Consider the following 25,199-nt stretch of genomic DNA (forward strand, 5'->3'; position numbering starts at 1 on the left):
GGTTTAAAGAACAAAGGTTCATTTCGTGCTCATGCTGTATGTGCATTGAAGACCCGCTCTGTCTTCACTCCAGGACCTAAGCTGATAGATCAGCCAACATGTGAAATGCTTCCTGCACAGTGGGAAAGCGCTGTAGGGTCTTATGTCTCTAATGAAATGTTCTGGCCTGGGAGTGACGATCTATATGTCATGGGCTCACCATTAAAGCAGTGTTCCTTCAGCATTGTTTTTGGGCTCTGTCTTGACTCCTACTAATCTAGTTGCTTCTCATAGCTATATAGTATTCCATCATATAAGTATATTACTTTTCATTTACGTACTGATGGATGTCTACAGTGTTACCAGCTTTTCATTGCTAAAAATTGCTGCAGTGAACATCTTTGTGTATGTTTCCCGGTGCACCCTTGCAAGAATTTCTTTTATTCTTTTATTCTTCTTCTTTTATCCCTTTTATTCTTTACTATTATGATGATTCTTTATAATATGCTGAGGGAAGGGAAAGTCCACTGCTTATCTGTAGCACCTTGTTTGATGAATGTTGGCTTCTTGTTTATGCACAACTCACTATGGTAGGAACCATCTAGAATGAGTAAATCAGTTGTCAAAGTCTTCTTGGACCCTTTAAGCCATGTCTTCTGCTGAACATCTTTGATGAATATTCTAGAAATTCTTTTAAAATGACATGTGATGGAAGGAGTAGAGGGTGAATGCAGACATTCTGTATCTAGAACCAGCATCACTCCCGGCAAACACAGAACAGACTCTTATCAGTGGTTCAGCTGAATTTATCAAAGCATTTGGACATTCTGGATTAAAGAACACATGAGTTATGGATGATAGCTGCACTGGGATGTTCTTCCTTCCCCTTGTCTTTTATCTCCATCCAGGGCTTATGGTTGGGAAGTGTAAGATTTAGGTAGCTCTTAGTATCAGGGAGATGAATAAAACTGTGCATTCAGAAATCTGACAGTTTCTATAAAAGCATTGACATGGGAATAGAAGAGCATTTTTTTTTCATGAAGGTAAGAAGTGAACACAGGTAAGTGAAAGCTGTTTCTATTGCAATTTAAACTAATGCAGTGTTCCAGTCTTTATTCCCTTTTACCTTAAGCAAAACTGCTAATATAACTGAATTTTCAGAACTCTACGCATTTTCCCACTGTTTTGTTGGGTTGCCAACAAAAGCTTTGAAATGAGCAGGAGGGGAAGCAGGAAAGACAGCAGGATTCTAAATAACTTAACAAAATGTTTAGGTGTCCCCTCTCACGTTTTTAAAAGTGAGACCTCTTTGCAGTTGCTTGTACTTAACCAATAGCCAACCAAATAAAAAGCCGTGAAGGGACTCTTCATTTCCGAGGTCTGGTGACAGCTGTGACTGAGTGAATACTGGGTTTCGACTACAGAACTAGATTATTTCCTGGGTTTCACACAGCTTGTTCTGTCGATTCTGTGCTGGGACGTCTCCTGTTTTCCATTGTCACTGAACTTTTTTTCTTTCTTTCTTTTTTACTTCTGCATGTACTGAATGATCTGAGTGTAGAATTTTCTTCGTCCCCTCCCTTAATCTCTCTAGAGCCTCCACCCATACAGCCAGCCCTTCCTGTGCCCCTGCTAAAGATATTAATAGCCTGGAGGGAAGAGAGCCTTCTCTATCTTTCAGAAGGCTCATATCATCTTAAATATAAGGTTCTCCCTTCCACCTATTTTCCTACCTTCCAGCCATCCTCCCCCTCCCCCCAAACCACACAGGGTAAATAAATGATTTATTTGTACTTCTGGGCATCTTTTAATTCTCTCATTAACAGAAGCTTAGGAATAGCCGGCAGCTGGTATAGATCTCATTCATTCTTTTCAACAGCTGCCCAATAGTCCGTGGTTTGGAAATAATAAACTTTGTTGAACAGTTTTCCTGTTCACTTTGTTTTCAGGTTTTTGTTTTTATGTTTTTTTTTTTCTTTTTGAAGTTTTTATTCATGTAAGTAATCTCTACCCCGAGTGTAGGGCTGAAACGCATGAATCAAGAGTCACATGCTCTTCTGACTACGCCAGCCAGGTGTGCCTGTTTTGGTATATGTGCTGCCGAAGCAAGCACAGGTGCCCCTGTTTTTGTTCTTTTTAAATTTGGCCGCTGTAAAGGGTACTGCAGTGAACATTCTCCCCCCACCCTTTTTTAATTTAAAAATCAGTTTAGTTAACCTATGGTGTATTATTAGTTCCAGGGGTAGACTTTAGTGATCCATCAGTTGCCTCTAACACCCAGTGCTCCTTATATCAAGTGCCCACCTTAATGCCCGTCATCCCGTTTTCCCACCCCCCACGCACCACCCTTCCAACAGCCCTCAGTTTGTTTCCTAGAGTTAAGAGCCTCTTGTGGTTTGCCTCCCTCTCTGTTTTTGTCTTATTTTATTTTTCCTTCCCTTCCCCTGCGTTCATGTGTTTCGTTTCTTAAGTTCCACGTATGAGTGAGATCCTGGTATTTGTCTTTCTCTGACTGACTGATTTTGCTTACCTTAATACCCTGTAGTTCCATTCATCTGTCGGTGGACATCTGGGCTCATTCCATACTTTGGCTGTCATTGCTGCGATAAACATTGGGGCGCATGTGGTCATTCGAATCACTGTGTTTGTATCCTGTGGATAAATACCAGTAGTGCAATTGCTGGGTCATATGCAATGAACATTCTTATACTTATCCTCAAATACTAGTGCTTTTTTTTTTTTTTTAAGATTTTATTTATTTATTTGACAGACAGAGATCACAAGTAGGCAGAGAGGCAGGCAGAGGAAGAGAGAAAAGGAAGCAGGCTCCCTGTGGAGCAGAGAGCCCGATGCGGGGCTCGATCCCAGGACGCTGAGATCATGACCTGAGCTGAAGGCAGCGGCTTAACCCACTGAGCCACCCAGGTGCCCCAATACTAGTGCTTTTTAAGTATGGTCCAGGAGAGGGATTAGCTGGGTTAAAAATGTATGTGTACTTTTGATTTTAATAGGTACTGCCAGAGTTCTTCCAGATGATTAGCCTAGCAATATTCCAGAAACTTCCCCCATCCTGTCCAGTAGTAGGTGTCTTTCTTAGGATGGTAAGAATGGATTATACCTGCAACACTGATTGCATAGCCCAGGCACCTGTTGACATGCCAATAAAGTATTTCACTAGAGATTTAAACGGGGGTTCTGGCCAGCCCACAGGATTGGGGGTAGTTGTAATTTATATACATATATAAATCATATATATATATATATTTCTGAAAGAATCCATAGGAAGTTTAGAGTAGGGAGAGAACTGGAGACCATTCTGCTGCAATTCATTTCTTTCACATTAAGGGACTTGAGACCCAGAGAGGTGGAGGGAGTGACAGTGAGCTGGTTATTGACTGCTATTTATTGGAAGCAGTTGTGAATCCGGATTTTAGGTTTGACCTAAAAATGCTTCCAGTTTTCTATTATCTCCTGCTAGGACAAGCAAGCTCACCAACCTGCACTGTGGGATTTGCTTCGCAAACTTCCGCAATTACAGTAGGACATTGGCAACCTTGGTCTTGTCCATAGAATCTGCTGCTCTTAATCTTTCAGGGAGTTTGGGGTTTTAGCTACACTTGTTAAGAGTTACTGCTTCCAAGGGTGGAGCTGCTGGCTTGGATTACAGCTCAGATGACCGCAGGGAAGCACTGGAGAGAAACACTGCATGTACAGGGATGGCTTCTTACTATGTACCTCTCCCCGGACCCTCCCCACCTGACTGATGAAGAGGGCTAAGAAAAAAGAACTGCCGGAAGTCTCCCTCATGTTCCTGGCCATATTCTCTGTGTTGGACAATACACAACTTGAGTAGGGCTCGGATGGATGTTTCTCCAGGGCTGAATAAAATAAACTCCTGAAAGAAGTCATTTGAGCTCCCTATATCTTTAAACTCAGCTTTAATATTCCAGTTTCACATTTTGTCCATGGCGTCTGCTGAGGGAAAAGAAAAGGGAGACCCCGGATTTTGCAGTCTCATTTGGGTTTGCTCTGTGTTCATCGCAGAGCATCTGACAGCACAGTATTAACTTTCTAAGTCGCCTCTAAATGAAGTCGGGGTTCAGGGAGCTCAGCCTGTTCTTATAACAAAAAATTATTATGATGAAATTAATTCTGTTATAGATAAGCATCTCAAGCAGATTTGCTACATATATTCGTATATATATACATGTAATGTACACGCACATACACACACGCGCACACTGTTGTCCCCAAAGGTATACCTTCATGTTGGAGACCTGGTCGGGCGCCGTGCTTATTGCTGGTCTTGCCTGTCAGAGGCCATGTTTCTTCTGGTTTAATAGTTCCCAAGCCTGCAGAATGGTACCACGAGGGAACTTTCAGAAAATACTCATGCCCAGGTTGCAGCCCTGAATTAAATCAGAACAAGTGGTAGAGGAGATGAATCGGGATGCTAAAGGTGATTTCTAGCCCACAGCTGAGTGGAGGACTCCTTAGCAGGCCATTTTGAGGTGAAGAGAGTGTCTCTGATTCATGAAGAAAGAAATGAGCTATGACAGAAGCTGTTCTCTTTAGAGTTATGCCGCCGTAGGATCATCATCTTTCGTAACCCACTCACTTCCTCCTTCCTGCCTCTTCTGTAGGTTAAAGTAGTGGACTCATGTCTTGCAGAATGAGCTTGTGGAGGCAAAAATTGAATGCTGTAACAGTTGTCATTGAAAAGTGCCCTAAGAGTGCACCAAGTGGGTTAGAGACCAGCACACCCTGTGGTACACCTAGCACAGCCAGTTTTTCCCTTGGTGTTGGAACAGATGGCTGTTTCTTTGGCCGAGATACTGATAAAATCGTTAGCATTTGGGAACCATGGAGTATGCAGATCTAGATCTTTAAGAACTGGAATTGTACTCAGCTTAGGAAGGCACTTGAGCCCTGAGAAACCCTGGGAATTGAGACGGGCCTAGGGGCCTAGTCCTGTTTTTCATCTCAGGCTCAGAGCCAGACTCTGAACAGAGAATGGGCACAATCATGGGTGCCATGTAAATGGGGAATGTCTCCTTCCTTACCTGTTTCTTCTTTTAGGCACATAGAGTTGATGGTAGGGGCATTGGATGTTCAATGCACATACCAGATGTGACACCACTGCATTTCGTGATCAGATATGCAGAAATTGAGCATCTTGTTAAATGCATAGAATTCAATAGTACTCTCCTTCTGTCTTCTAGCATTCCCCTGGTTCGGCATGGATATCGGTGGAACACTGGTTAAATTGGTCTACTTTGAGCCAAAGGATATTACAGCCGAAGAGGAACAAGAGGAGGTGGAGAACCTGAAGAGCATCAGGAAGTATCTGACCTCTAACACGGCTTACGGGAAGACGGGGATCCGAGACGTCCACCTAGAACTGAAAAATCTGACCATGTGTGGGCGCAAAGGGAACCTGCATTTCATCCGCTTCCCCAGCTGTGCAATGCACAGGTTCATCCAGATGGGCAGCGAGAAGAACTTCTCCAGCCTTCACACCACTCTCTGTGCCACAGGAGGCGGGGCGTTCAAGTTCGAAAAGGACTTCAGAATGGTAGGGCAGCTCTGTGCTCCTTAAACAACAAAACGGCCTCTCAGAGAAGGAAAGAAAGCCTCTCCCGTGTCCATAATCATGGCTTCTCATGTGGAAGAGCTAGACTGGAGCCTTGGGGCTCCGGACTGGTTCACGTCCCCTCTCTGTGCCTCAGTTCCCTCCCGTGTCTAGATAGTTCGTACCTTATAGGGGAGTTCCATGCAGGATTAAATGAGGAAATACGTACTTGGCACTTAGTAAATGCTCATGAATATTAGCTATCGTCATCATTTTTGTTACAGTTACTGCTGCATTATATGCTAAAGATAAGATGGTATCAGTCCCTTTCTGGAGTATTTAAGAGTTTTCCGCTGGTTTTTACTACAGTGCTGTGAAAAGCGTAGTCATCATTCTGGTTCTGTCAGCCCCTCCGGAGAGGCTTCCTATAAATCCTATGAAAAATGACGACTGCTGCCTACCTGTTGTTGGCTCTAAGTGTCTTTTTTGTTTTGTGACTGTACTTTAGAAGTTTTGTTCCAAACAAAAAGGAAACATTTGGTTATTATTCATAGGTGGCTTCCTTAATTAGTGAGGAAGGTTTTAGAAGTATGGCTTTAAGTGTTTAGAATAATGCTGTCTTCTGCGTGGCCGTCCGTACCAGCTCTGCACTGCTTGTGTACTTTTCACAGATCTGGCTACGTGGAGGACATGGATGAGTAAGATAGCTCCTGTTTCTCTTTATTTAGTCATTTAGCAGCTGTGTGGTTCAGTTTCCCCATCTCTACAGTCAAGATAATCTCTCTACTGTCCAGCCTCAATTCACAGGGAATAAATATCAGAAAAAAGTGAAATAAAAGATACAGAAAATAAAGAGAAAAGAAGGTTAACTAGGTCCAACTGAGTGTTAGAGAAGAAAGGGTTGGAAGATTTGGGGGTGAGTCTTGCCAGAAAGTTGAAAATCTAGTGAGATAAGTGGTAAAATACATTTTTTCAAAGCCTGGCGTGCCAGTTGATGCATTCTGTCATGGAACTAGTGTACTCCAGTCCTACTGTAAAGTCTTATCATTAATGAAGAAGTTAATGAAGCAAACTAAGTAGTTTCCAGGAGAGCTGGCAGTGGAGTCCTAGCGCAGTGTCCTGGGTGAGACCGATGATAAGCAGGGTTTGGCTTTTTCTTCTGGGTCCCCTTTCCCAGCCTGTCCGTAGAATTTGATGCTGCCTGAGTGGTCTGTGGCATCTTTTTCCCACCAAAGGGGCCCAATGACCAAAGAGTTTTGAAACTGAAAAGGCTGAGATCCAGGGGCATGAAAATTAAATTTGAGTTCATAGTTGGAAGAACATTGAACCTGAATTGTAGTGTTACCTCTGTGTTTTACTAGCCAGATGACTTTGGGTGAGGCAGATCCCTTCTGGGGCCCGTGTATTACCATCTGCAAAAAGGTGGCAGTAAAATAGAAGAGGGAGGAGTTCTAGGACATCAGAACACAAGGTCACCTTTGGAGACCAGGAAGTACAGCATTCTTGTGCTTCCTGGATAAAGAAACTAAAGCTAAGGAAGGATTAAGGGACTCTAGTAGTTCCTCCTCATAAGAGCGGGGGTGTCAGCTCAATTCTGACTCAGAAGAGTACGCCGACCCAGCCGTAGTGCTGAGAACTCTCCAGGTCACCCTATCTGGACATCTCCACTAGGGAACCTGAAGAACCCAGGTGACCCCGGGGTATTTATGCAACAATCCTCAATGCCTCCATTCCTCCTTGGGGTAACGGACGTTCTGGGAAAATGTTACTCAATGGATGTTGGCTGTGAGCAAGTGTGTTTCTCAAGGTTCTGAGCTGAGAAAGGTCATATTTTATAATAACCAAGATAAGGAAGCCTCTGCTTCTTCAGGCAGGCTGCTGGAGCCTAGTGGATAGACTGGAGCCGGGAGCAGGTCCAGAGGATTTGCCCAACAGCCTGGCCAACTAGGGGCACACGTCCGTGAAAGAAAGGAAAAGGGCTGCCTTCTGTTTCCACGTTCAGTCTCAGCCAAAGTCAAGACAGAACGGATCTCTTCCTGTAGCCTGTCAGTCCATTCGCTAAGTGATGTGCTCTTATCCTTCCAAAGTGTGGCAGTGGGGGATAGGTTGTCTCATCCTCTTTCCTAAGCCTCTGTTCACTCACCCAGTAAGTGTTCATGTGCTCCTTCTGTGCGCCAAGTACTGTTACGAACCGAACAAAGCCCCTTGCCCTCCAGGAGCTTATATTCTAGTGTGGGGAGATGGTCAGTAATTAAGCAAATGAATATGGAAGTACAGAATATACCACTATATCTCATATCTGTATACCTGATACATGTTATGAAGGAGGAGGGAGCAAGGCATGGAGGATCGGGAGGGTTGGGAGAGTTTTAGCGCAGTGAAGTGACATTGGAGCAGGAACCAGAAGTAATGAAACAAAGCAGACCAGTATCCCAGGAAGGGTGTTTTAGGCAGAGGAAACAGTAAGTGCTAAAACCCTTAGGTGTGCTAAATCCAAGCTCTTCCCTCTTTTTCCAGAATAGAAAAATAAAACCTGGTTGTAATCTTGTAATATTAAGCAATCTGACAAAATAAAGCAGTGCATGTATGTATATATATACATCACTATATATGTATGTATGTGTGTGTATATATATATATATGTATGTATATATATATATACATACATGCATATGTATATGATTTATATTATATATTATTATATATAATATATATTATAAAGTCCTGTCATTGTTATTATATAAAATCACTGTTTTTAATATAATATAGCTTTGCAGACATGTGTTTTAAAAACCTAAGTAATTAGAGCTAACTAAAAGATATTCAGCAGACCCTGAATAGTTCATAATTATTATATCTAATGACTATATCCTTTTCCTTTGTAATAAATATACTTAAATCCGCAGATAATGTCAGCTAGTCATCATCCAATTTTGAATGTATAAGAAAGCGCTATAAACTGCGAGACAAGCATTGTTAGACCCCATGTAGAAGACTTTCAACTGACCAAAGCTACATTTCTTGTTTCCTTTTCTTTCTCTTTCTTTCTTCCTTCCTTCTTTCCTCCCTCTCTTTCTCTTTCTTTCTGTCTCTTTTTCTCCCTTCCATCCTTCTTTCCTTGCTTCCTCTCTGCTGCTTTTAACATTTTAGGATTACTGTCACAAATGAACTTTGACTGGCAAAAGCAAGCCTTCTAAATTAACGATACACCAAAATGGACACAAAAGAAAAACTTAGTCTAATTACAGATGGCCTAAGAAAGTGAGAAGACCATGAGGAATCCCACCATTGAAGAAGGTGGTCCTCAGGGGGAAGACTTGGCTATCCCCTGTCTCTATTTCTGGGAGTTTTGTTTCAAAGAACCCACCAAAAATACTTTAGGTACCAAATCTAATATTTTCATCCACAACTACACTTCCTAACTTCAACAAGAGTATTCTTTAAAATGCAAAGTATTCTAACAATGAAGAATGTATAGGGGGAAAAATCATCCTTTTTATCCACCTAGCTCTTTATTATAATAGATACTTTTCCTTGTGAGTTTTGTTTGGTCTAAGACTAGCTTTAATTAGAAGCTAGAAGTGACTCTTTCAGTTACTTTTCAAAAAAGACCTATCCTCTAACAAACAGGATGTAATAATCGTATTTGGTTGGCTTGAGATTTAGGGAACAGGAAAGGATCTTCTGGTGGCTTTATGATACTTTTCTCAAGGTATGAGCACTTAAGAATTGGCCTTTCTTAAGCCAGAAATCTCTAAGGAAACAATCTAGAAAAGTTAAGAATAGGGGGAAAATTATCAGGAGGAGGGAGGTTAATTGTGGATATGTGAAATTCTAAGTCTACGGTAGACCATTCAAGAACATTTATTAGATTGGCTCCGATTATGAATCCAGGGACTGATTCATGGCATTGAGGCAAAGTGAGGTTTGGTAGACAATGTCATTCTCCGTTTGGGTCTGGCTTGACCCTCGAGCGCTGGTCTGGGGTCTCTTTATCATTGGGCTCAGGGAGGAAGGAGCCATCTTTGAGGTTTTGTCTATTTCTCACTCACAGAATGTGTTTGAAATTCCTCTCTCTTGGGTCTTCTAGGTCTCCTTGGGGAAGAGAAAAGAGCCCTGAGTGAAATTTGTAATTCAGAATCAACTATTTTATAAGCAAATTATTCTCAGTTTAGTAAGATAACCTTTTCTGCTACTTCCAATGATTTATGGAGCCAGTGTCCTCAAAAGCACCTTAGGAAGTGTAAGGTATCATATAGATGTGTATTTTATTCATTTCTGAAATATAATGTGGTGACTTATATCTCAATTACAGGGGAGCAGTGTAACTGGTTTAGGGGAAGGTCCATAGAATAGCCTCATAGGAGTAACTATGGAATCTCTTGGGATGGCTTTTTATTGTTTCACCAGATTTATCTATTTAACTCTTTATTTAGTATTTTTGACAGACTGAGCTGAAGCACATATGGACAACATTTTACAGTTGTATCCTGAACATGCCTTGTGTTTAGGAACCATATTTTTTCCCTAGTACTAATAAACTAGAATCACTGAATTCCCTCCATGAATTAGAGTCTTCAGTGTGGAAATAGTGCTTTGACTAGTGGACTAGCACATTTCAACTTGAGATAAGAAGACCCAAATTAGTTTACTCCTCATGTAATTAAAATCCATATGTATAGTTCTTTTTTTTTTTTTTTTAAGATTTTATTTATTTGACAGACAAATCACAAGCAGGCAGAGAGTTGGGGGGCGTGGAGGAAGCAGGCTCCCCACTGAGCAGAGAGCTTGCATACGGGACTCAATCCCAGGACCCTGAGATCATGACCTGAGCTGAAGACAGAGGCTTAACCCACTGAACCACCCAGGCACCCCCCCATATGTATAGTTCTTTACAGTATCCAAAAACATTTTTACAGAGGTGTCTCATTTGATTCTTGAAGGTAGCCCTCTGAGTTAGCTAGGGCAGGTGCTGTTAGGGACAGTATGTGATCTTACCCAGTGTCTGTTCTCACTGGGGTCACAGACTCATCCCAGTTCTTCAACTCCTACTACTGTGTGGTCCAAGGCCCAGCAGCATCAGCATCACCTGGGATCCTGTTAGAAATGCAGTCAGAAACTCTGGGAGTGGAGCCCAGCCATCTGTTTCAACAAACCTTCTGAGTGTTTCTGATGGCCCCTATAATTGGAGAATTCCACTGCACCCACACACTTACTTGAGTGACTTTAGTACTAGGCACAATCATGTTAGTTCATCGTAGTTGTAGTTTGAAAGTTTTTTCTACTCTACTTCTTGGAATCCAGACTAGGTCACTCAACCACTGACCCCCAGTGATATATTTCATCTGCAAAATGGGTCCTAATAATAATAGCTTCCTTGCCTGAAGTCCTGCAGATGAGATCCATGTAGTTTTTTATTAGCTTCCATTATTTATACAGAGTTTATTTGAGTCTTAGGAGAAGCTGAGGTTTGTTGCTTTTATATTTGGGGAGTGGTTTAAGCTTAATGATTTAGGAAGTAGCAGAACCCATATTTTCTGAAAGTGCTTAGGAGACTTAGAAGCAGTGGGGTGCTGAGGCCAGTTCCTACTGGGTTAAGAGAGCCCATTGTGTGCATGTCTTCCCATCTCTTGTGTTCAGTGACATTATGCTGATACCTTGAAATTAGCCATTGTGGGGGCACTTATAGCACAGAAATTGGTGAATGTTATAAACCAGGGTTTTGCTCCCCCAGAGCTGGTTGTTAAACATTTACCAGCATACCTTGGTTACAAGTTATGTTCACATGAGCTATAAACTTCATCTGCATATTTGCTGAATCTGATATTCCAGATCTGTCATCACTTAGGACCCATCATAGAGATCAGCATTTGAATGCATATAAAATTAATAGGATGGAAGTCAGCATCAACCTACAGATATGTTTGGTTGGCTTGCAATAGTTAAAAAAAAATTTTTTTTTTAAATAGCTCTCAGCTAATTAATTACGCTGAGCTCCCATTTTGACTTGGCGACAATGGGCCTGCAGGTGAATTGTAAATCTGCGTGTATTGTCCTCTGTGTGTTCTATTACTTGACATCTAGCCCAGGGCTTCACTCTTTTGTGGTTGTAGCCATTTGCTTTTGCTACTCCTGATAGAAAGAAAACTAAGCCCAGAGACGTTTCTCCATAGCTAGGATCTGAACATGCTAAATGTTGCAGAGTCCGCTCAATCGTATTTACCAACTACAGAGTGTAAGAAGTACTTCCCATCTTGTTCTGAATTTCAGATGGCCTGTGTGAATATCCCAGTAATGATTTGATTCAGAGGTTACATTTGGGAGCCTGGACTTTTCTCTGGATGGTGAAGACTTTTTAAGGAAGATCTCTGTAGGTCTCAATGAAAGAGATGAATGTTCCTGTTTCCCAGTTTGGGAATGTAAGACCCAGGCTTCAGAAATAACTATACTTCAGTAAAATGTATAGCAGAGGTGTCTGTTTGCTGCTGACACTGTATTTGGAATTGAATTTGATGAGCAAGGTGAGATAACAGTGTTTCCTTTCAGATCAAAGTTGTGTGTACTTAGTGTATTTACCTGGAGAGGTTTTTCTTTCTCCACAGTATAGGTTCAGGATGTCCAGCCGGACACACAGGTGTCTCTGGCTGTGTTTTTGATGTTGGCCCCCGGCATGGGCGGTCGATATTGTTGATGGATCTCTGATTAATTTTTAAGCAGGTTAACCCACAGCCCCATGACTGGCTGACGAAATTGCTACTTTTCAGTTTGGTTTGATCCAAGAAGTGATAACTTTCCCTGTCCCACTTAACAACTGTTTATTAAGCAATTATTATGGGGTGGGCTTTGAGCATGGTGCTCAGGGGGACCTGATGAACCAGAAAACCAGACAGAATGTGATTAGTGCTGTAAGTGGAAGAGGTTAATAGGTCTGAGATTTGGATAGGACAAAGACGCTGTTGTGTCTCACTACCGTCTTTCAGGTCTCCAGGTAGTTCTATACCCAAAGTATTACCCCCTTAAAACATGTGTAATTATTTGCATCTCACCCAAAATTTTCTCTGGGTAAAAAAATGAAATGTTTGGAATCATTTATAAGATAGATTTACTTTATCAGCTAGTGTCATTTTGGATGATGGTTTCTGGGGACCTCCTTTCTCCTTGCTAGATGGTATGCTGTCCAATTCATGAATCATTGACTAGAACCAATTAGATTTTTAAATTAAAACAAAAACAAAAACAAAACCCAGAATGATTGTTTCTTTGTATCAAGAAAATTGTACCACCTTGCTGGTAACCTAATTCTGCTCTATAGGCACAGATTTAGTGGAGTTCGTTGAATGGGAAATTCAGATGAGTGATGTGAAGTCAAGAGTGTTCTTCCAGCTCTTAACTTTTGTAATGAAGATGATGCCTTTTTGGCAAATTTTCTAAGTATAGTACTTGTTTAGGTTGTTTCCAGATCCCAGAAGCAGTATGCATTATGAAAACGAGAAGAATAAGGAGCCCCTGGGAGTTTTTTGCTAGTTGTTTCATTTAGGGAAAGTTATTTAAGCTCTGCAAGTCTTAACCATAAAGTGAGGATGAAATATCTACTTAGAGGATTTTGTGAGAATTAAATGATCTAGTTCTTCGTGTATAATAAATAATAAATACTGCTGTTATTTTCTTAAAGATATTTCTTTAAGAATTTGAGTTAGAGGGCGGCTGGGTGGCTCAGTAGGTTAAAGCCTCTGCTTTCGGCTCAGGTCATGATCCCAGAGTCCTGGGATTGAGTCCTGGGATCGAGCCCCATGTCAGGTTCTCTGCTCAGCAGGGAGCCTGCTTCCCCGTGGCCCACCCCCCCGCCCCCCGCCTGCCTCTCTGACTACTTGTGATCTCTGTCTGTCAAATAAATAAATGAAATCTTTAAAAAAAAAAAAAAAGAATTTGAATTAGATCTCCATTGGTTCAGTGTCATGTTGGGGATCATTAGATTTATTATTAATATTTTGTTGTTGTTGTTGTTGTTACTGTTCATGGGAAATGGTCATCAACCCAGACATCTGGATCAGCAGTGATACTACTTTTGGGGACTGTGAATTAAACTTTGAAGGATACAAGATGGCCATTCTCCCCTAAGGCTGTCCCATACCCTACTCAACCCCATTTACTTTTTTTCTCCCTATATCTGGGAGAATGGGAGTTTTTGTGTCATAGGAGCACATAAAGCAGCCAACATATTTTGAGCCCTTTGTGCATATATTATTATTATAAAATCTTTATAACAACACTGTACGGTGGATAATATCCCCATTATACAGAAAGGCAACTGAGATCTCTCAAGTTAAATAACTTGCCTCGTGCCCCTCTGTTAAGTGCTAGAGCTAGAATTCAAAGCCAGGTCTATCTAACTGCAAAGCCCAAGCCTGGGAAAAGCAGAGTTGGGTTTTGTGGGCTCAAAGGTGATTGCCCCCAGGTCCTGGCTCACCATGCTTTGCTCAGGACATGTATGGGCAGGTGTGGGGTTTTTCCTGTTCTCAGAACATTCTCACTCTTCTCCCCCTGTGGGAGAGCCCTGGTCTTAGTGATACCCTGTATTGGTTTCCTGTGGCAGCCCTAACTAGATACCATGATAACAGAAACGTAGTCAGTTATAGCTCTAGAGGTGACCAAAATCAAGGTGTGGGAAAACCATACCTCCTTTTGTGGCTCTTGAGCAGATTCGATTTGCTTCTTCCAGCAGCTTCTGGTGGCTGTGAGTATTCCTGGGCCACTGGTGGAGTACGCCAGTCTCTGTTTTCATCTTCACAAGGCCTTTTCACTCTGTCCATCAGATCTTTCCCATGTGTCTCATAAGGAAGCTTGTCACTGGATTTAGGGTCCACACAGATAACCCAAGATGTACTCTTCATCTCAGGATCCTTAACTCAAATCACATCTGCAAAGAGTCTTTTTGAGAATCAGGTAACATTCACGGGTCCTAAAAAGGAGGACCTGGACATACCTTTTGGGCCACCAGTTCAACCCATTACACACACTCCTGGAGGTTTTCCCAGCAACCAGGTAACTTCCTGTCCTTCCTTCCCCACTGTGGGCAGACATAAGGTCCAGCAAAGGCTTGCTTTTGTGTCAGAGCGATTAAGGATCGGTAGGGTTTTGCAACTTGGAGTTTGGAAGATATCTCCATGCTTCTATGGCTACTGACACGTGTTTAGTCCAGCTGAAAGCCCCTGGGGCTTCCCCTGAGGTGGTCATAGCATCTCTCACGCGGTTTTATTCTCTTTCAGATTGCTGACCTGCAGCTCCATAAACTGGATGAACTGGACTGTCTCATTCAGGGCCTGCTTTATGTCGACTCCGTTGGCTTCAATGGCAAGCCGGAATGTTACTATTTTGAAAACCCCACAAATCCTGAATTGTGTCAGAAAAAGCCGTACTGCCTTGACAACCCATACCCTATGTTGCTGGTGAACATGGGCTCAGGGGTCAGCATTCTCGCAGTGTACTCCAAGGACAACTATAAAAGAGTCACAGGGACCAGGTAAACATGGTTTCTACTAGGAGAACCTTTCTGTACCCAAACCCAGGCCTCTTCGTTGAAGACCAGTTGATACAAAGATTATTTGTATCTAACAGTTTTCCAAGAAAGATCTTATCCTTCTCAGCCAGCCAGAAAAGATTTATTGCATGATATGTTAAAATAGTAAGAGGGTAATATATGGAAAGGGTCATAAAACCTAGTCCTTAGCTTGCTGGAAACTGGTCAGGTTGAGGGAAGAAGGATCGCACACACCACAGCAAAAGGCAGTATATGGTTGAGTGCCAGATGGATGGTGGGGACAGGAAGAAAATAGGATCCAGAAGAAAGGATGCTTGGGATGGTCAGAGAGGGCCTCAGAAGAAAACTTCTTTTGGAATTTCCTTGGTGCCTAGCACAGGATGAATTGCTTGACATAATCCGTCATTCCAATCAGTGAACCAAACTGGGTTTACCAAAAAATGTTTTTTACCCTCAGTTAGATGTTCCACCTGAATGCTGGAATGGTTGGCACGCCACACCAGGCATTTCGGAGTGCTCCAGACAGGAAAAGAGCCTGTGAGGAAAGCCAGGCGGAGGGCCATGTTCTCCAGCCCACAGGCCCCAGGGGCAGATGTGCTCAGCTTCCTGTTAGTAGTGATTCGGCACTGGGCAAAGAATCTAGGGTCAGAAATCGTTGAGAAATCCTAGTGTGAACGTAACTTTCAAGTTTTTCTTACTTCCAAGTAAAGACTTTGGTCTGAGACCCAAGAAGTCATTTTTGGAGGAGTAACTTTAGGAACGAGGGCTATGGGGCATGTGCTTTGGACATGATATGGAAACCATTGTTCTTAAAAACATGAAGACATCATGTAACTCCTCTGGGCCTCAGTGTCCTTGTTTGTGCCTTTAAGGGGGTTATTTCTTAGGTTCTTCGGGCATTTCCAGCACTGAAATTCTGCAGCACTGCTTGTCGTTTAGAAGGAGAGCACTGTTTTTCTCCTGTCTGTCCATGACCCGTAATGGGCCTGCATTAGTCAGTGACTCACCACCAGGGAAGGGAAGGTTGAGCCCCCCCAGGGGATTTTGGCAAAGTCTGGAGATGGGTTTTTTGGCCCTCACAATTGGAGATGGGATGCGGCCAGAATCTAGTGGCTAGAGGTCAGGGGTGCAGCTAAATATCCTACAGTGCACAGGGCAGCCCCCTAACAACAAAAGTACTGACCCTCAGAAGTCAAGAGAGTGTAGCTGATGAGAAACCCCAGCACATGCACACACAGGTGTGCACCCCCCCACACCCACGCACACAGTCGCACAATTCTGCCTGTGTTCAGAATAAAGGATGCTAATTGCCCCCAGGCATCCTTTTTCTCACTGAGCGTACAGACTCCGCTTCCTTGCTCGCCGAAGAGTCACAGCTGACCCATGGCTTCATGAGGACTGTCATGGACATCAAAGACAAATGACTATTGCACCTGAGCTGGTTTTACTTTAGAGGGCCATCTCCTCATAAAAGTACCCTTTTGAAGAAACCTCGGGCTTCCTCCTAGAAGGAGTCATTGAATTGAGAGAGCGAGTCCCGAGGCTAACAGGCTAACCACTGTCCTCGGTTAGAGGTATTTATCATCTCGTTGATTAATACTTAGCAAATCCATGAATCACCATCACAATTCTAGTTTCTCAAACTTGGAAGTTCTAGGAATCCGGATCATCTTCTTTTTTTTTTAAGATTTTATTTATTTACTTGAGAGAGAGACAGTGAGAGAGAGCATGAACGAGGAGAAGGTCAGAGAGAGAAGCAGACTCCCCATGGAGCTGGGAGTCTGATGCGGGACTCGATCCCGGGACTCCAGGATCATGACCTGAGCCGAAGGCAGTCGTCCAACCAACTGAGCCACCCAGGCGTCCCCGGATCATCTTCTTTAACAGCAGCTGATGAGCTCACTGTGGTGTTCAGCTTCTCTTACATGTGTAATCATGCTCCTGAATTCCAGTTATTGGTAAATGCCCACGAATGACCAGTGTTTGGCAATCCTCTGGAAGTTCAAGTTCCCCTGCGAGTGCTTTTCAACCAGTAGTTTTGGAAACGTGCTGCAGCAGACGGAAAGTTAATGAGGAGCCCTGGTGGGGGCCGTCACAGGCAAGGGAAGGGAAGAAAGCGTCAATTTGGTGGGCTGCAGCTCCTCCTGTCCAATCAGAGCTGTCATGCCAAAGGCATCTTTTGATTTAAGTTGCAAAACTGCTGGTAGAAACTATGACGGTGAGCAGCCGACATGAGTGTGTGGAACACACTTTGGGAATCACTGATCTAAGCAAAGGGCTTCAGCTTCAAGTTTGCTACTCTTAATGTGAACGAGAGTTGTAAGTCCAAGGTGTTTGTTATTAGGCTATATGCCCTAGTTTCTCCTGGGACATTTTTATTTTTAGGGAGCCACATCATTATGGGAGATCGGTTCTCCTTTAAACATATGATTTTAAATGGTTTGTTTCGTGTTATGTGTGATTTTATTGCATCTTAAATTAGGGAGCTTGCTTTTTTTTTTTTTTTTTTCCTACTGACGCTACTCCAAAGGTATTGTAGAAGCCAAAGGAAAAAGAGGACTCTGCAGCCGACCTTTTAGTAGCCATGTGCGATGATTAAAAGAGGAATGTAAAGAATTTTGAATCTTCAGTGAAAGGAGTAGCGCAGCACATCTCATTGTTTTGGAATCTATTTTAAGAGCACAAGCACTCAGTAATGGAAGGTTTCTTCTACTTTCCCCTAAAATCCCTCACTACTAAGAGGTTGTTGGGCTTTCCAAACAATAATGATGCTTTTCAACTGCCGTCTCTGGCCATATGTTCTTGTCTCCGATTTGCTGAGGATCTTAACTGTGTCTGCTGCAACAAACAGAAGTAGCTAACTGATCGTGAGCGAGGGCACCACATTGATTAGCGGGTTGAGTTAGCGGGTTGAGGATAGGACTGAGGTGCTCTCCTACAGCTGTGCCTTCTTCCCTCGTGCCTGAAGTGTGCATGCTCGCTTTCCCCACGCAGCCCCAATGCCTTGTCCGCAGTCACCGCTCATCTTCCAGTCACACAAAGCACTTCGTTCTCACTCATACCAACATATCAGCTGATAAATTGCCTTCTTTCTAAGTCAGCCAATGTCTCCCGTAGCCTATGCTTGGAGTAGGCTGTTGACTGCCTTGATGGATACGAATACCTAATGTTCAAAGAGACCTTATCAGTGTGGATGAAAGCAGCTAGAAGGGAGAGAAAAGACTTAAAAATATACAAAGACAAATCCCGAGGGCACGCAGACCAAAAATTGTTCCTATTAAAATAAACGAGCTTTGTAGGGCAGCCTGAACCCAACAACATGCATGACACGCCATGTTAAATGAAAATAAAGATAAGCTTTCGTAGAGGAAATGCAAAATCTCGACGGTGACTGAGCTGTCAAGGTGGTGATGTCCATGAGGCTCTTGATCTCCTGGTATCTTGTGGTGGGTTCAGGTAGCTGCCGCCAGTGGTGCCTGGCTACCGAATTCCCCACAAGGAGCTCTCTTTTCCATCGAGTGTGTATTTTTGTGACAATCACTACTTAAGAACTATGACGGTTTCACTTAGATGTCATTTAGAGAACTGTGTGCCTGTCTGCAGTCTGGCACCTTTTTTGCTAACGGTTATTGACAGTAAATACAATCTCCCCTAAGTTTGTTTCTTCAAATTCACATTCAAAATAACCTTCATCTCGACTTGGATTTTCTTCTCGGAAGGGAAAGCCAAGGGCTAGCAGCTCTTGGGATTGAGAACAAACTGATGTGAGCAACTGACTGTTCTGTGTACACTCGCCTGCACCTGCCCGTGGTAAACAGAGTGATGCCCACATCCGCGGCCATGCTGCCAGGAGGTCACTGGTGATAGCTTTACTCTCAGTCTCCTTTCCTTTCTGTGACATACCTGTGATATTCATACAAACGAAATTCACTCTCACCTACTGTAATTAGTTTCTAATTTTGTCTGGAAAGACAATTTTAGAGGAATTTTCCCCAAAGCGACTGAAAGCTTTTAAAACATAGCTGAACATTGAGTTACTATTTTTAACTGTTGAGTAGTAGGTAAAATATTAATAACCTTTTCCATAGTCTACCAGAAAAAAAAAAAATCCAGCGTGTGAGCAATCAGTGGTTTCCTTTTAGAAATTTCTGAGAAGGTTCAATGAGATGATGTCTGCTAGAGGATCAAGGTCAACATAAAAGATGCAGCCTCTGGACTGTCTGCTCCTAGCAGCCCTAGGTCAGTCTGGCTCTGCATTGTGAACTTCATGTACACGTGGTTTCTTTCTCCAGGTATTTGTATTTGGCTACTTTTTATTTTTTTTTTAATAGCAGTCATTTCTCTGGTTATTTGCTGCTTTCAGGCCACCAAATAAGATCTTGATTTGGCCCCATTTTATAGATGAGGAGACTGAATGAGGTACTTAGGTTAGCAGCTAGCAGAAGGTCTCACAACGGAAATCAGTGAGAGTCTTTCTCTGGTTTGTTCTTAAATTGAGGGGAAAGTTTTCCTTAATGTTCCTTTTTGGCCTCTGCCCTTTTTTAAAAAAGCCAATCTACCCTAAGACTGTGTTGCACCCTACACTTTGATTCAAGTGCCCCTTTGTTTTTTTTCCTCCTGCTTTTATGAACCTATATTAGTGATCTTGATGTAGTTGGGGACTTGGATGGGCATATCATAAAGTAAAATTTAAAAATAAACCTTATTGTTCCTTCCAGTCTTGGAGGTGGAACATTCCTAGGCCTATGTTGCTTGCTGACTGGTTGTGAGACCTTTGAAGAAGCTCTGGAAATGGCAGCTAAAGGCGACAGCACCAATGTTGATAAGCTGGTGAAGGACATTTACGGAGGAGACTATGAACGATTTGGCCTTCAAGGATCCGCTGTAGCATCAAGGTAGAGACAAAGTAGCTAGGAGCAGTAGTGTGTGAACAAGGCAACCTCTCCACCCTGGCCATTCACTTAGTTATTTTTAAAATGTCAACCCACCAGCCTGGTGCAAGTATCTGTGATTACTGGAGCTCAGACTTGATCTCCCGCCCTTGACAAAACTTTGAAATGTTCAGCCCCTGATGCTTGTGCATCAAGCAAAATAGGGCAGCTTTGAAAGAAGGTTCTGGAAAACTGCAACCGTTTCCCCTGTTCCATTCTTGTCAATATATCTAGAGAGCATTAAAAAATTTTTTTGTTCCCATTAATAGCCATGCTACTTTGCCCCTATTAAAAAAAAAGGGCAGCCAACCATCCATACCGTAATCCTGTCTGCTTGTGATACATGGTAGCCAAATCAGGTCATTTAAATTTTAAGAATTATTCATAAAGTTTTCCACAGTACTTTGGTGGAAGCCTGGGCTTGCCTGAGGATGATTTTGAATACTCTCGCTAATATTTCCAACATAGCTTTGGCAACATGATGAGTAAGGAAAAGCGAGATTCCATCAGCAAGGAAGACCTCGCCCGAGCCACACTGGTCACCATCACCAACAACATTGGCTCCATTGCTCGGATGTGTGCATTGAATGAGGTAAGGCCTTAATCCAGAGGAAGCCTTGTATCATTCATATACATCTTTAGCAGTGCAAAACTGTTGACCCTTGCAAAATGATAGATCCTTGGGAAACCTACTCTTTGTCCTAGTCACAAATTGTAGAACATGAGGGGTGTATTTGGGGGAATGGAGAGGAATACACATCTTATTTTTAAGTTGGCACTAGATAATAAATGATAAGCCATTTGACCCAGGGTCCAGGTAAAATCACAGCCCGTACCATAACCTCTCTGACCATCATTATTACTACCCACCTACCGAAGTGTGAGGAAAAGTTTGGTGCACCCTTGCAAATCATTGCAGGTAAGACATTCTGCTCGCAATATTCGATATTCTCTCTGCTTTCAGCTTCTTTACAGTGTTGCCTTGTGGCATGGAGTTCAAGCAGCATTGTACAGGGCTATCAAAGCATGGAGAGCTTGCTACAGCCGAGGCCACGCAGAGCCCAGGCACAAGAAGGGGTGGAGCTGGGGACAAGCAAAGCTTTGGGAACAGGTTTTGAAACACTGCAGAATTCCTCTGGGAAGCTAGAACTCTTTTCTGTAACCCAAGACATGTAAAGTACAACAGCTCTCACTGAGTTGTGTTAGGAAGACAAGAAAGGGGTTAGAACAGGCAACGGGTAACAGAAGGATTAAAGAATCATAGTCACCACAGCAATAGTTTTTTAAAAATGTAATTTTAATAGAAGCACAGAACACCGTCATATCCCAAGTATGTAGACAGCTTGGATTTTCACACACACGCCTGTATAGCCACCACTCAGTCAAGAGATAGAACATTACAGGTACTGCAGAAACCACCTCCTGGACCCTCCTGGTCGAGCATTCGGGGTTCAAACAGGGCAAGAGGTGATCTTGATGCTGGGTGGTGCCACTCCTGCCTTGGAGCCCTGGGGTTCTGAGAGAAACGTGCTCCTTTACATCGAGTAGAATATGTCTCTGATCTGTGGCTCAGGGTCACAGCTCTGTTAATGCCCCATGTGGGATGGAGTTCAAATGCAAGGCCGAAATGCAAAGGAAGAATGTATCCCAGACATGTGCCTTTCAAAGTCCACATAGGTCCCAGGACTCATTTTAACAGAGAGTTTATTTTTTGACGTTAACCTTTAAAGGGAGTTTTTCCAAATAGCCAAACAAGGCCTGACCAGTATGTGTGTGGTGGGCTGTCCTCCTGCACTATCAAAGGCCAATGAGCCTGAACATCCACTGCCCCACAAAGTGGTAGATACCCTTTCCCCTGCTTTCCACAGGCCTTGAGTGAGCCAGCAGGAGGCCTTTTTACAATAATTCTATTCACTTTGGGGGAAGAGTGACAGATTTTATTTTTCACTTTTGATTTAAACTTCAATACCATTTGTTGTTGGAGTATAGCAAAATGGCAGTTTGAAAGTATGGCCAGTGAGAGGAATCACAGATCACCCTGGGCAAGGGCTTCACGGGCGGGCATCCCGCCCGCACGGGCTCCCTGTGGGTGCATCCAGAAATGGCGGCTGTGTTTCCTGTGAGAGTCAAAAACGCAAGCTTCAGCCATTGCTGAGGGCACTGGACTTAACAGTGCCTTGAACTCAGCTGTTTTATAGAGGGACACCACATTTACCGACTCTGCTGTGATTATTGGAATCCTGTAAAATGCTTCTCCACCAACACTGAATTTTTTTTTCACATTTTTTAGTAGAAAATACAGTTAATACAGAGTTCTAAAGGATGAAGGATGTACAGGAAGGTGGGTAACTGTTTGTACCTGTCCTGCAATGTTAGCCTTACTGGAGATAGCCATTGTTTTTCACTTTTGGTGTCTTACTCTCTGTTGTCTGCAAGATAGCAGACACAGCCTTCGAAAGGCAGCAAACTCTCTATATATCACATTCTTGCTTTTTAACAATAATATTAGGAGATACAGTTACATGTCATACAATTCACCTTCATACTATTTTATGTGTTGCTTTGGTTGTATATCAACCTTTTATTATGAAAATTGGTAAACATACATAAAGGAGCAGAATGGCATAAAGAACCTCCTTACAGCCATTATCAACTCAATAGTTAGCAAAACTGTGCCACACATGCTTTATCTGTTTTCTTCTTCCTTCTCCCTCTGTTCCTCTCTCCTCCTCCTCCTCTTCCTCTCTCTTTTACAACATAATTTGAAAACAAATCCAGAGGTTGTATCAGTCTACCTTATGTATTTCAATATGTACTTCTAGAAACATTACCTCATGGTTTTTTACATAATATATGTGAGTGTTAATATCTTCCTTACTTTGATGTTATTTTTTTTTAAGATTTTTATTTATTTATTTGACAGGCAGAGATTACAAGTAGGCTGAGAGGCAGGCAGAGAGAGAGAGGAGGAAGCAGGCTCCCTGCTGAGCAGAGAGCCCAATGCGGGGCTCGATCCCAGGACCCTGGGATCATGACCCGAGCCGAAGGCAGAGGCTTTAACCCACTGAGCCACCCAGGCACCCCTGATGTTATTTTTTAAAAAAGAATTCTCCTGTGGTTTCCTCTAGTCTGTCTGTCTTCTTATTCTCTCTTTCTTTCTCCTCCTATATATTTGACTCACCTGGAATTTATTTGAAGTAAGGAGTGTTCATCAGCTTTTTATTGATATTCTATTCCCTCTGGGTGTTGCCATTCTATTCCTTCTGGCTCATTACCAGAGTAATGCAAGACTGGGGGCTTGAGCAAGTCCTACTCTGGACTCACTTGTTTTAGGGGAAAAGAGAGAACTCCTAAATTTAATTAAATTTGTCTTTAATCTGACTTACTTACTCTGAGTCTTGTCACAGTTCAGTCTGGGCAGTTTGTAGCTACTCTTCTTCTTTGTGGAAACTTATTAAAACCACTTCCCATTCCTCTTCCCATAAAAGATATTCACAGTAGTTAATGAGCTCATCAATTTACACTGTCAAAACTTGAGACAGTTAAAAGACTATATTCCTAGATCCCGATGACCCAATGAATAGAATGCCATCTTCTGGGACTCTCTTCCTTTGCCATAAGTGACCATAGCAACTGGCTCTGTGAGTGGGTGGCTGGTGACAGCCCCTGTGTGGTAGACAGGATGAGCTCAGTGTTAAGTGTATATGCAGAATGCAAGTCCATATCCATGTCAACAAAAGTATAGGTGTATTTTTCATTATGATATTTCAACCCACACATTGACCAAACAGGATGGTACACCATATATCCCAAGGATAGAGACTGGGAACTGTTTCTTTTTGTATTCTCATATTTGGCATAGAGCAAATTGAGCAAACTGGTTAGATGAATAGCCCAAGCCATGGCCATTTTATTTATGGGTTGGTAATAATAATATTTTATAGTTGAAACTTTGGGGGAATTAAAGGGAATGCAAAGGCAAATTTAGCTGAACTTGAACTCCAGTTACAGTTTTATATTATGTGTGTTAGTAGCTGCATTTCATATCAGGCCTAAGTCAGTCTGATGTAACACCTGCCAATAAGCCCAGTAGAAGTCTCTAGCTCGCCCAACCAGAATCTCACCCTTTTGTTCTTGTGGAATGCACTATGAGGTTTGTTTGACTTCATACTGGAAATGCTGAAATAATTTCACTGAACAAGTTGACTCTGCAAAGTCCTAGGAAGACAGTGAAGTATGGAACATTGAGTCTTTACTAAATACTATTTTTATACCATTATTTAGTTGTTCTTTAATTTTTTTTCCCAGAATATTGACAGAGTTGTGTTTGTTGGGAACTTTCTCAGAATCAATATGGTCTCCATGAAGCTGCTAGCATATGCAATGGATTTTTGGTCCAAAGGACAGCTAAAAGCTCTGTTTTTGGAACATGAGGTAGGTCAAGTCTGCATGGACTTAGTTTTCCTATGTGGAGTGTATTTGGTGTCATCTAACTTTCGAGTGAGTCCCTCAGTTTTAAAATTGGTCAAGTAGAAAGAGTTGTCATTTAAACTTTGCATTTATACAAAAGATAAAGAAAAACTATATACAAAATGGAAGCTTTCTTCTTCAGCAATTAGGACTGGTAGCTGGTTAATTTAAAAAAAATCAGCTGAAATGGGTAATCATTAAAAAACTTTCTAACCATTTTATTTTAACATAAAACATATAAATGTTCATTCACTTACCAATTTCTTTGATGTAGGACTAAGGCCCATTTTTGACCAGGGGTTCTGCTATTACCCTTTTTTTTTCAAAATCCACAACTATTATATGCCTCCTTTGATTTCTGATTTATTTCTTTAAAATGGATCAAGAAATTAAAGATACCTATGAAGCACTGTGGTTACATAATCCTAGATTTTCCCCTTAACCTTTCATTTGTGGTATCCACCTAAGTAAAGAGTAATGGTTTGTGACCGCCTTTTTCAGTCTTTTTTGAGAATTTAACTGGATTTTCAAAGAAATGACCGATTTATTTTGTACTCTTTTTACTGGTTTAGGTGGTATATAATTAACTTAGATTATGACATTAATGTAAAACTGTCATAAGCAAATCAGAGGATAAACACAGCTGACTCTTGGCAAGCAGATGACTCCACTGGTGAGAACAGAAGTGCTGCAGCTACTAAGAGCAGCC

General features: G+C 42.2%; 1 protein-coding gene across 10 annotated transcripts in view; it reads left to right on the forward strand.

Moving 5' to 3' along the window:
* The window catches only part of PANK1 (pantothenate kinase 1), a 109,649-nt gene that overhangs the window by 80,606 nt on the left and 3,844 nt on the right, over positions 1–25,199 (forward strand). For 9 of the 10 annotated variants that reach the window (XM_059169510.1, XM_059169508.1, XM_059169509.1 and 6 more), the window contains 5 exons: positions 5,202–5,554; positions 14,818–15,071; positions 19,808–19,984; positions 20,489–20,612; positions 24,329–24,454. In XM_059169510.1, the coding sequence (XP_059025493.1) occupies positions 5,219–5,554; positions 14,818–15,071; positions 19,808–19,984; positions 20,489–20,612; positions 24,329–24,454 (1,017 nt within the window). In that variant the 5' untranslated portion in view covers positions 5,202–5,218. The remainder of the gene's footprint in view (positions 1–5,201; positions 5,555–14,817; positions 15,072–19,807; positions 19,985–20,488; positions 20,613–24,328; positions 24,455–25,199) is intronic. The other variant, XM_059169503.1, reaches the window with a different exon arrangement.

The sequence above is a fragment of the Mustela lutreola genome, chromosome 4 (assembly GCF_030435805.1).
Source record: "Mustela lutreola isolate mMusLut2 chromosome 4, mMusLut2.pri, whole genome shotgun sequence".
NCBI classification, from domain to species: Eukaryota; Metazoa; Chordata; class Mammalia; order Carnivora; family Mustelidae; genus Mustela; species Mustela lutreola.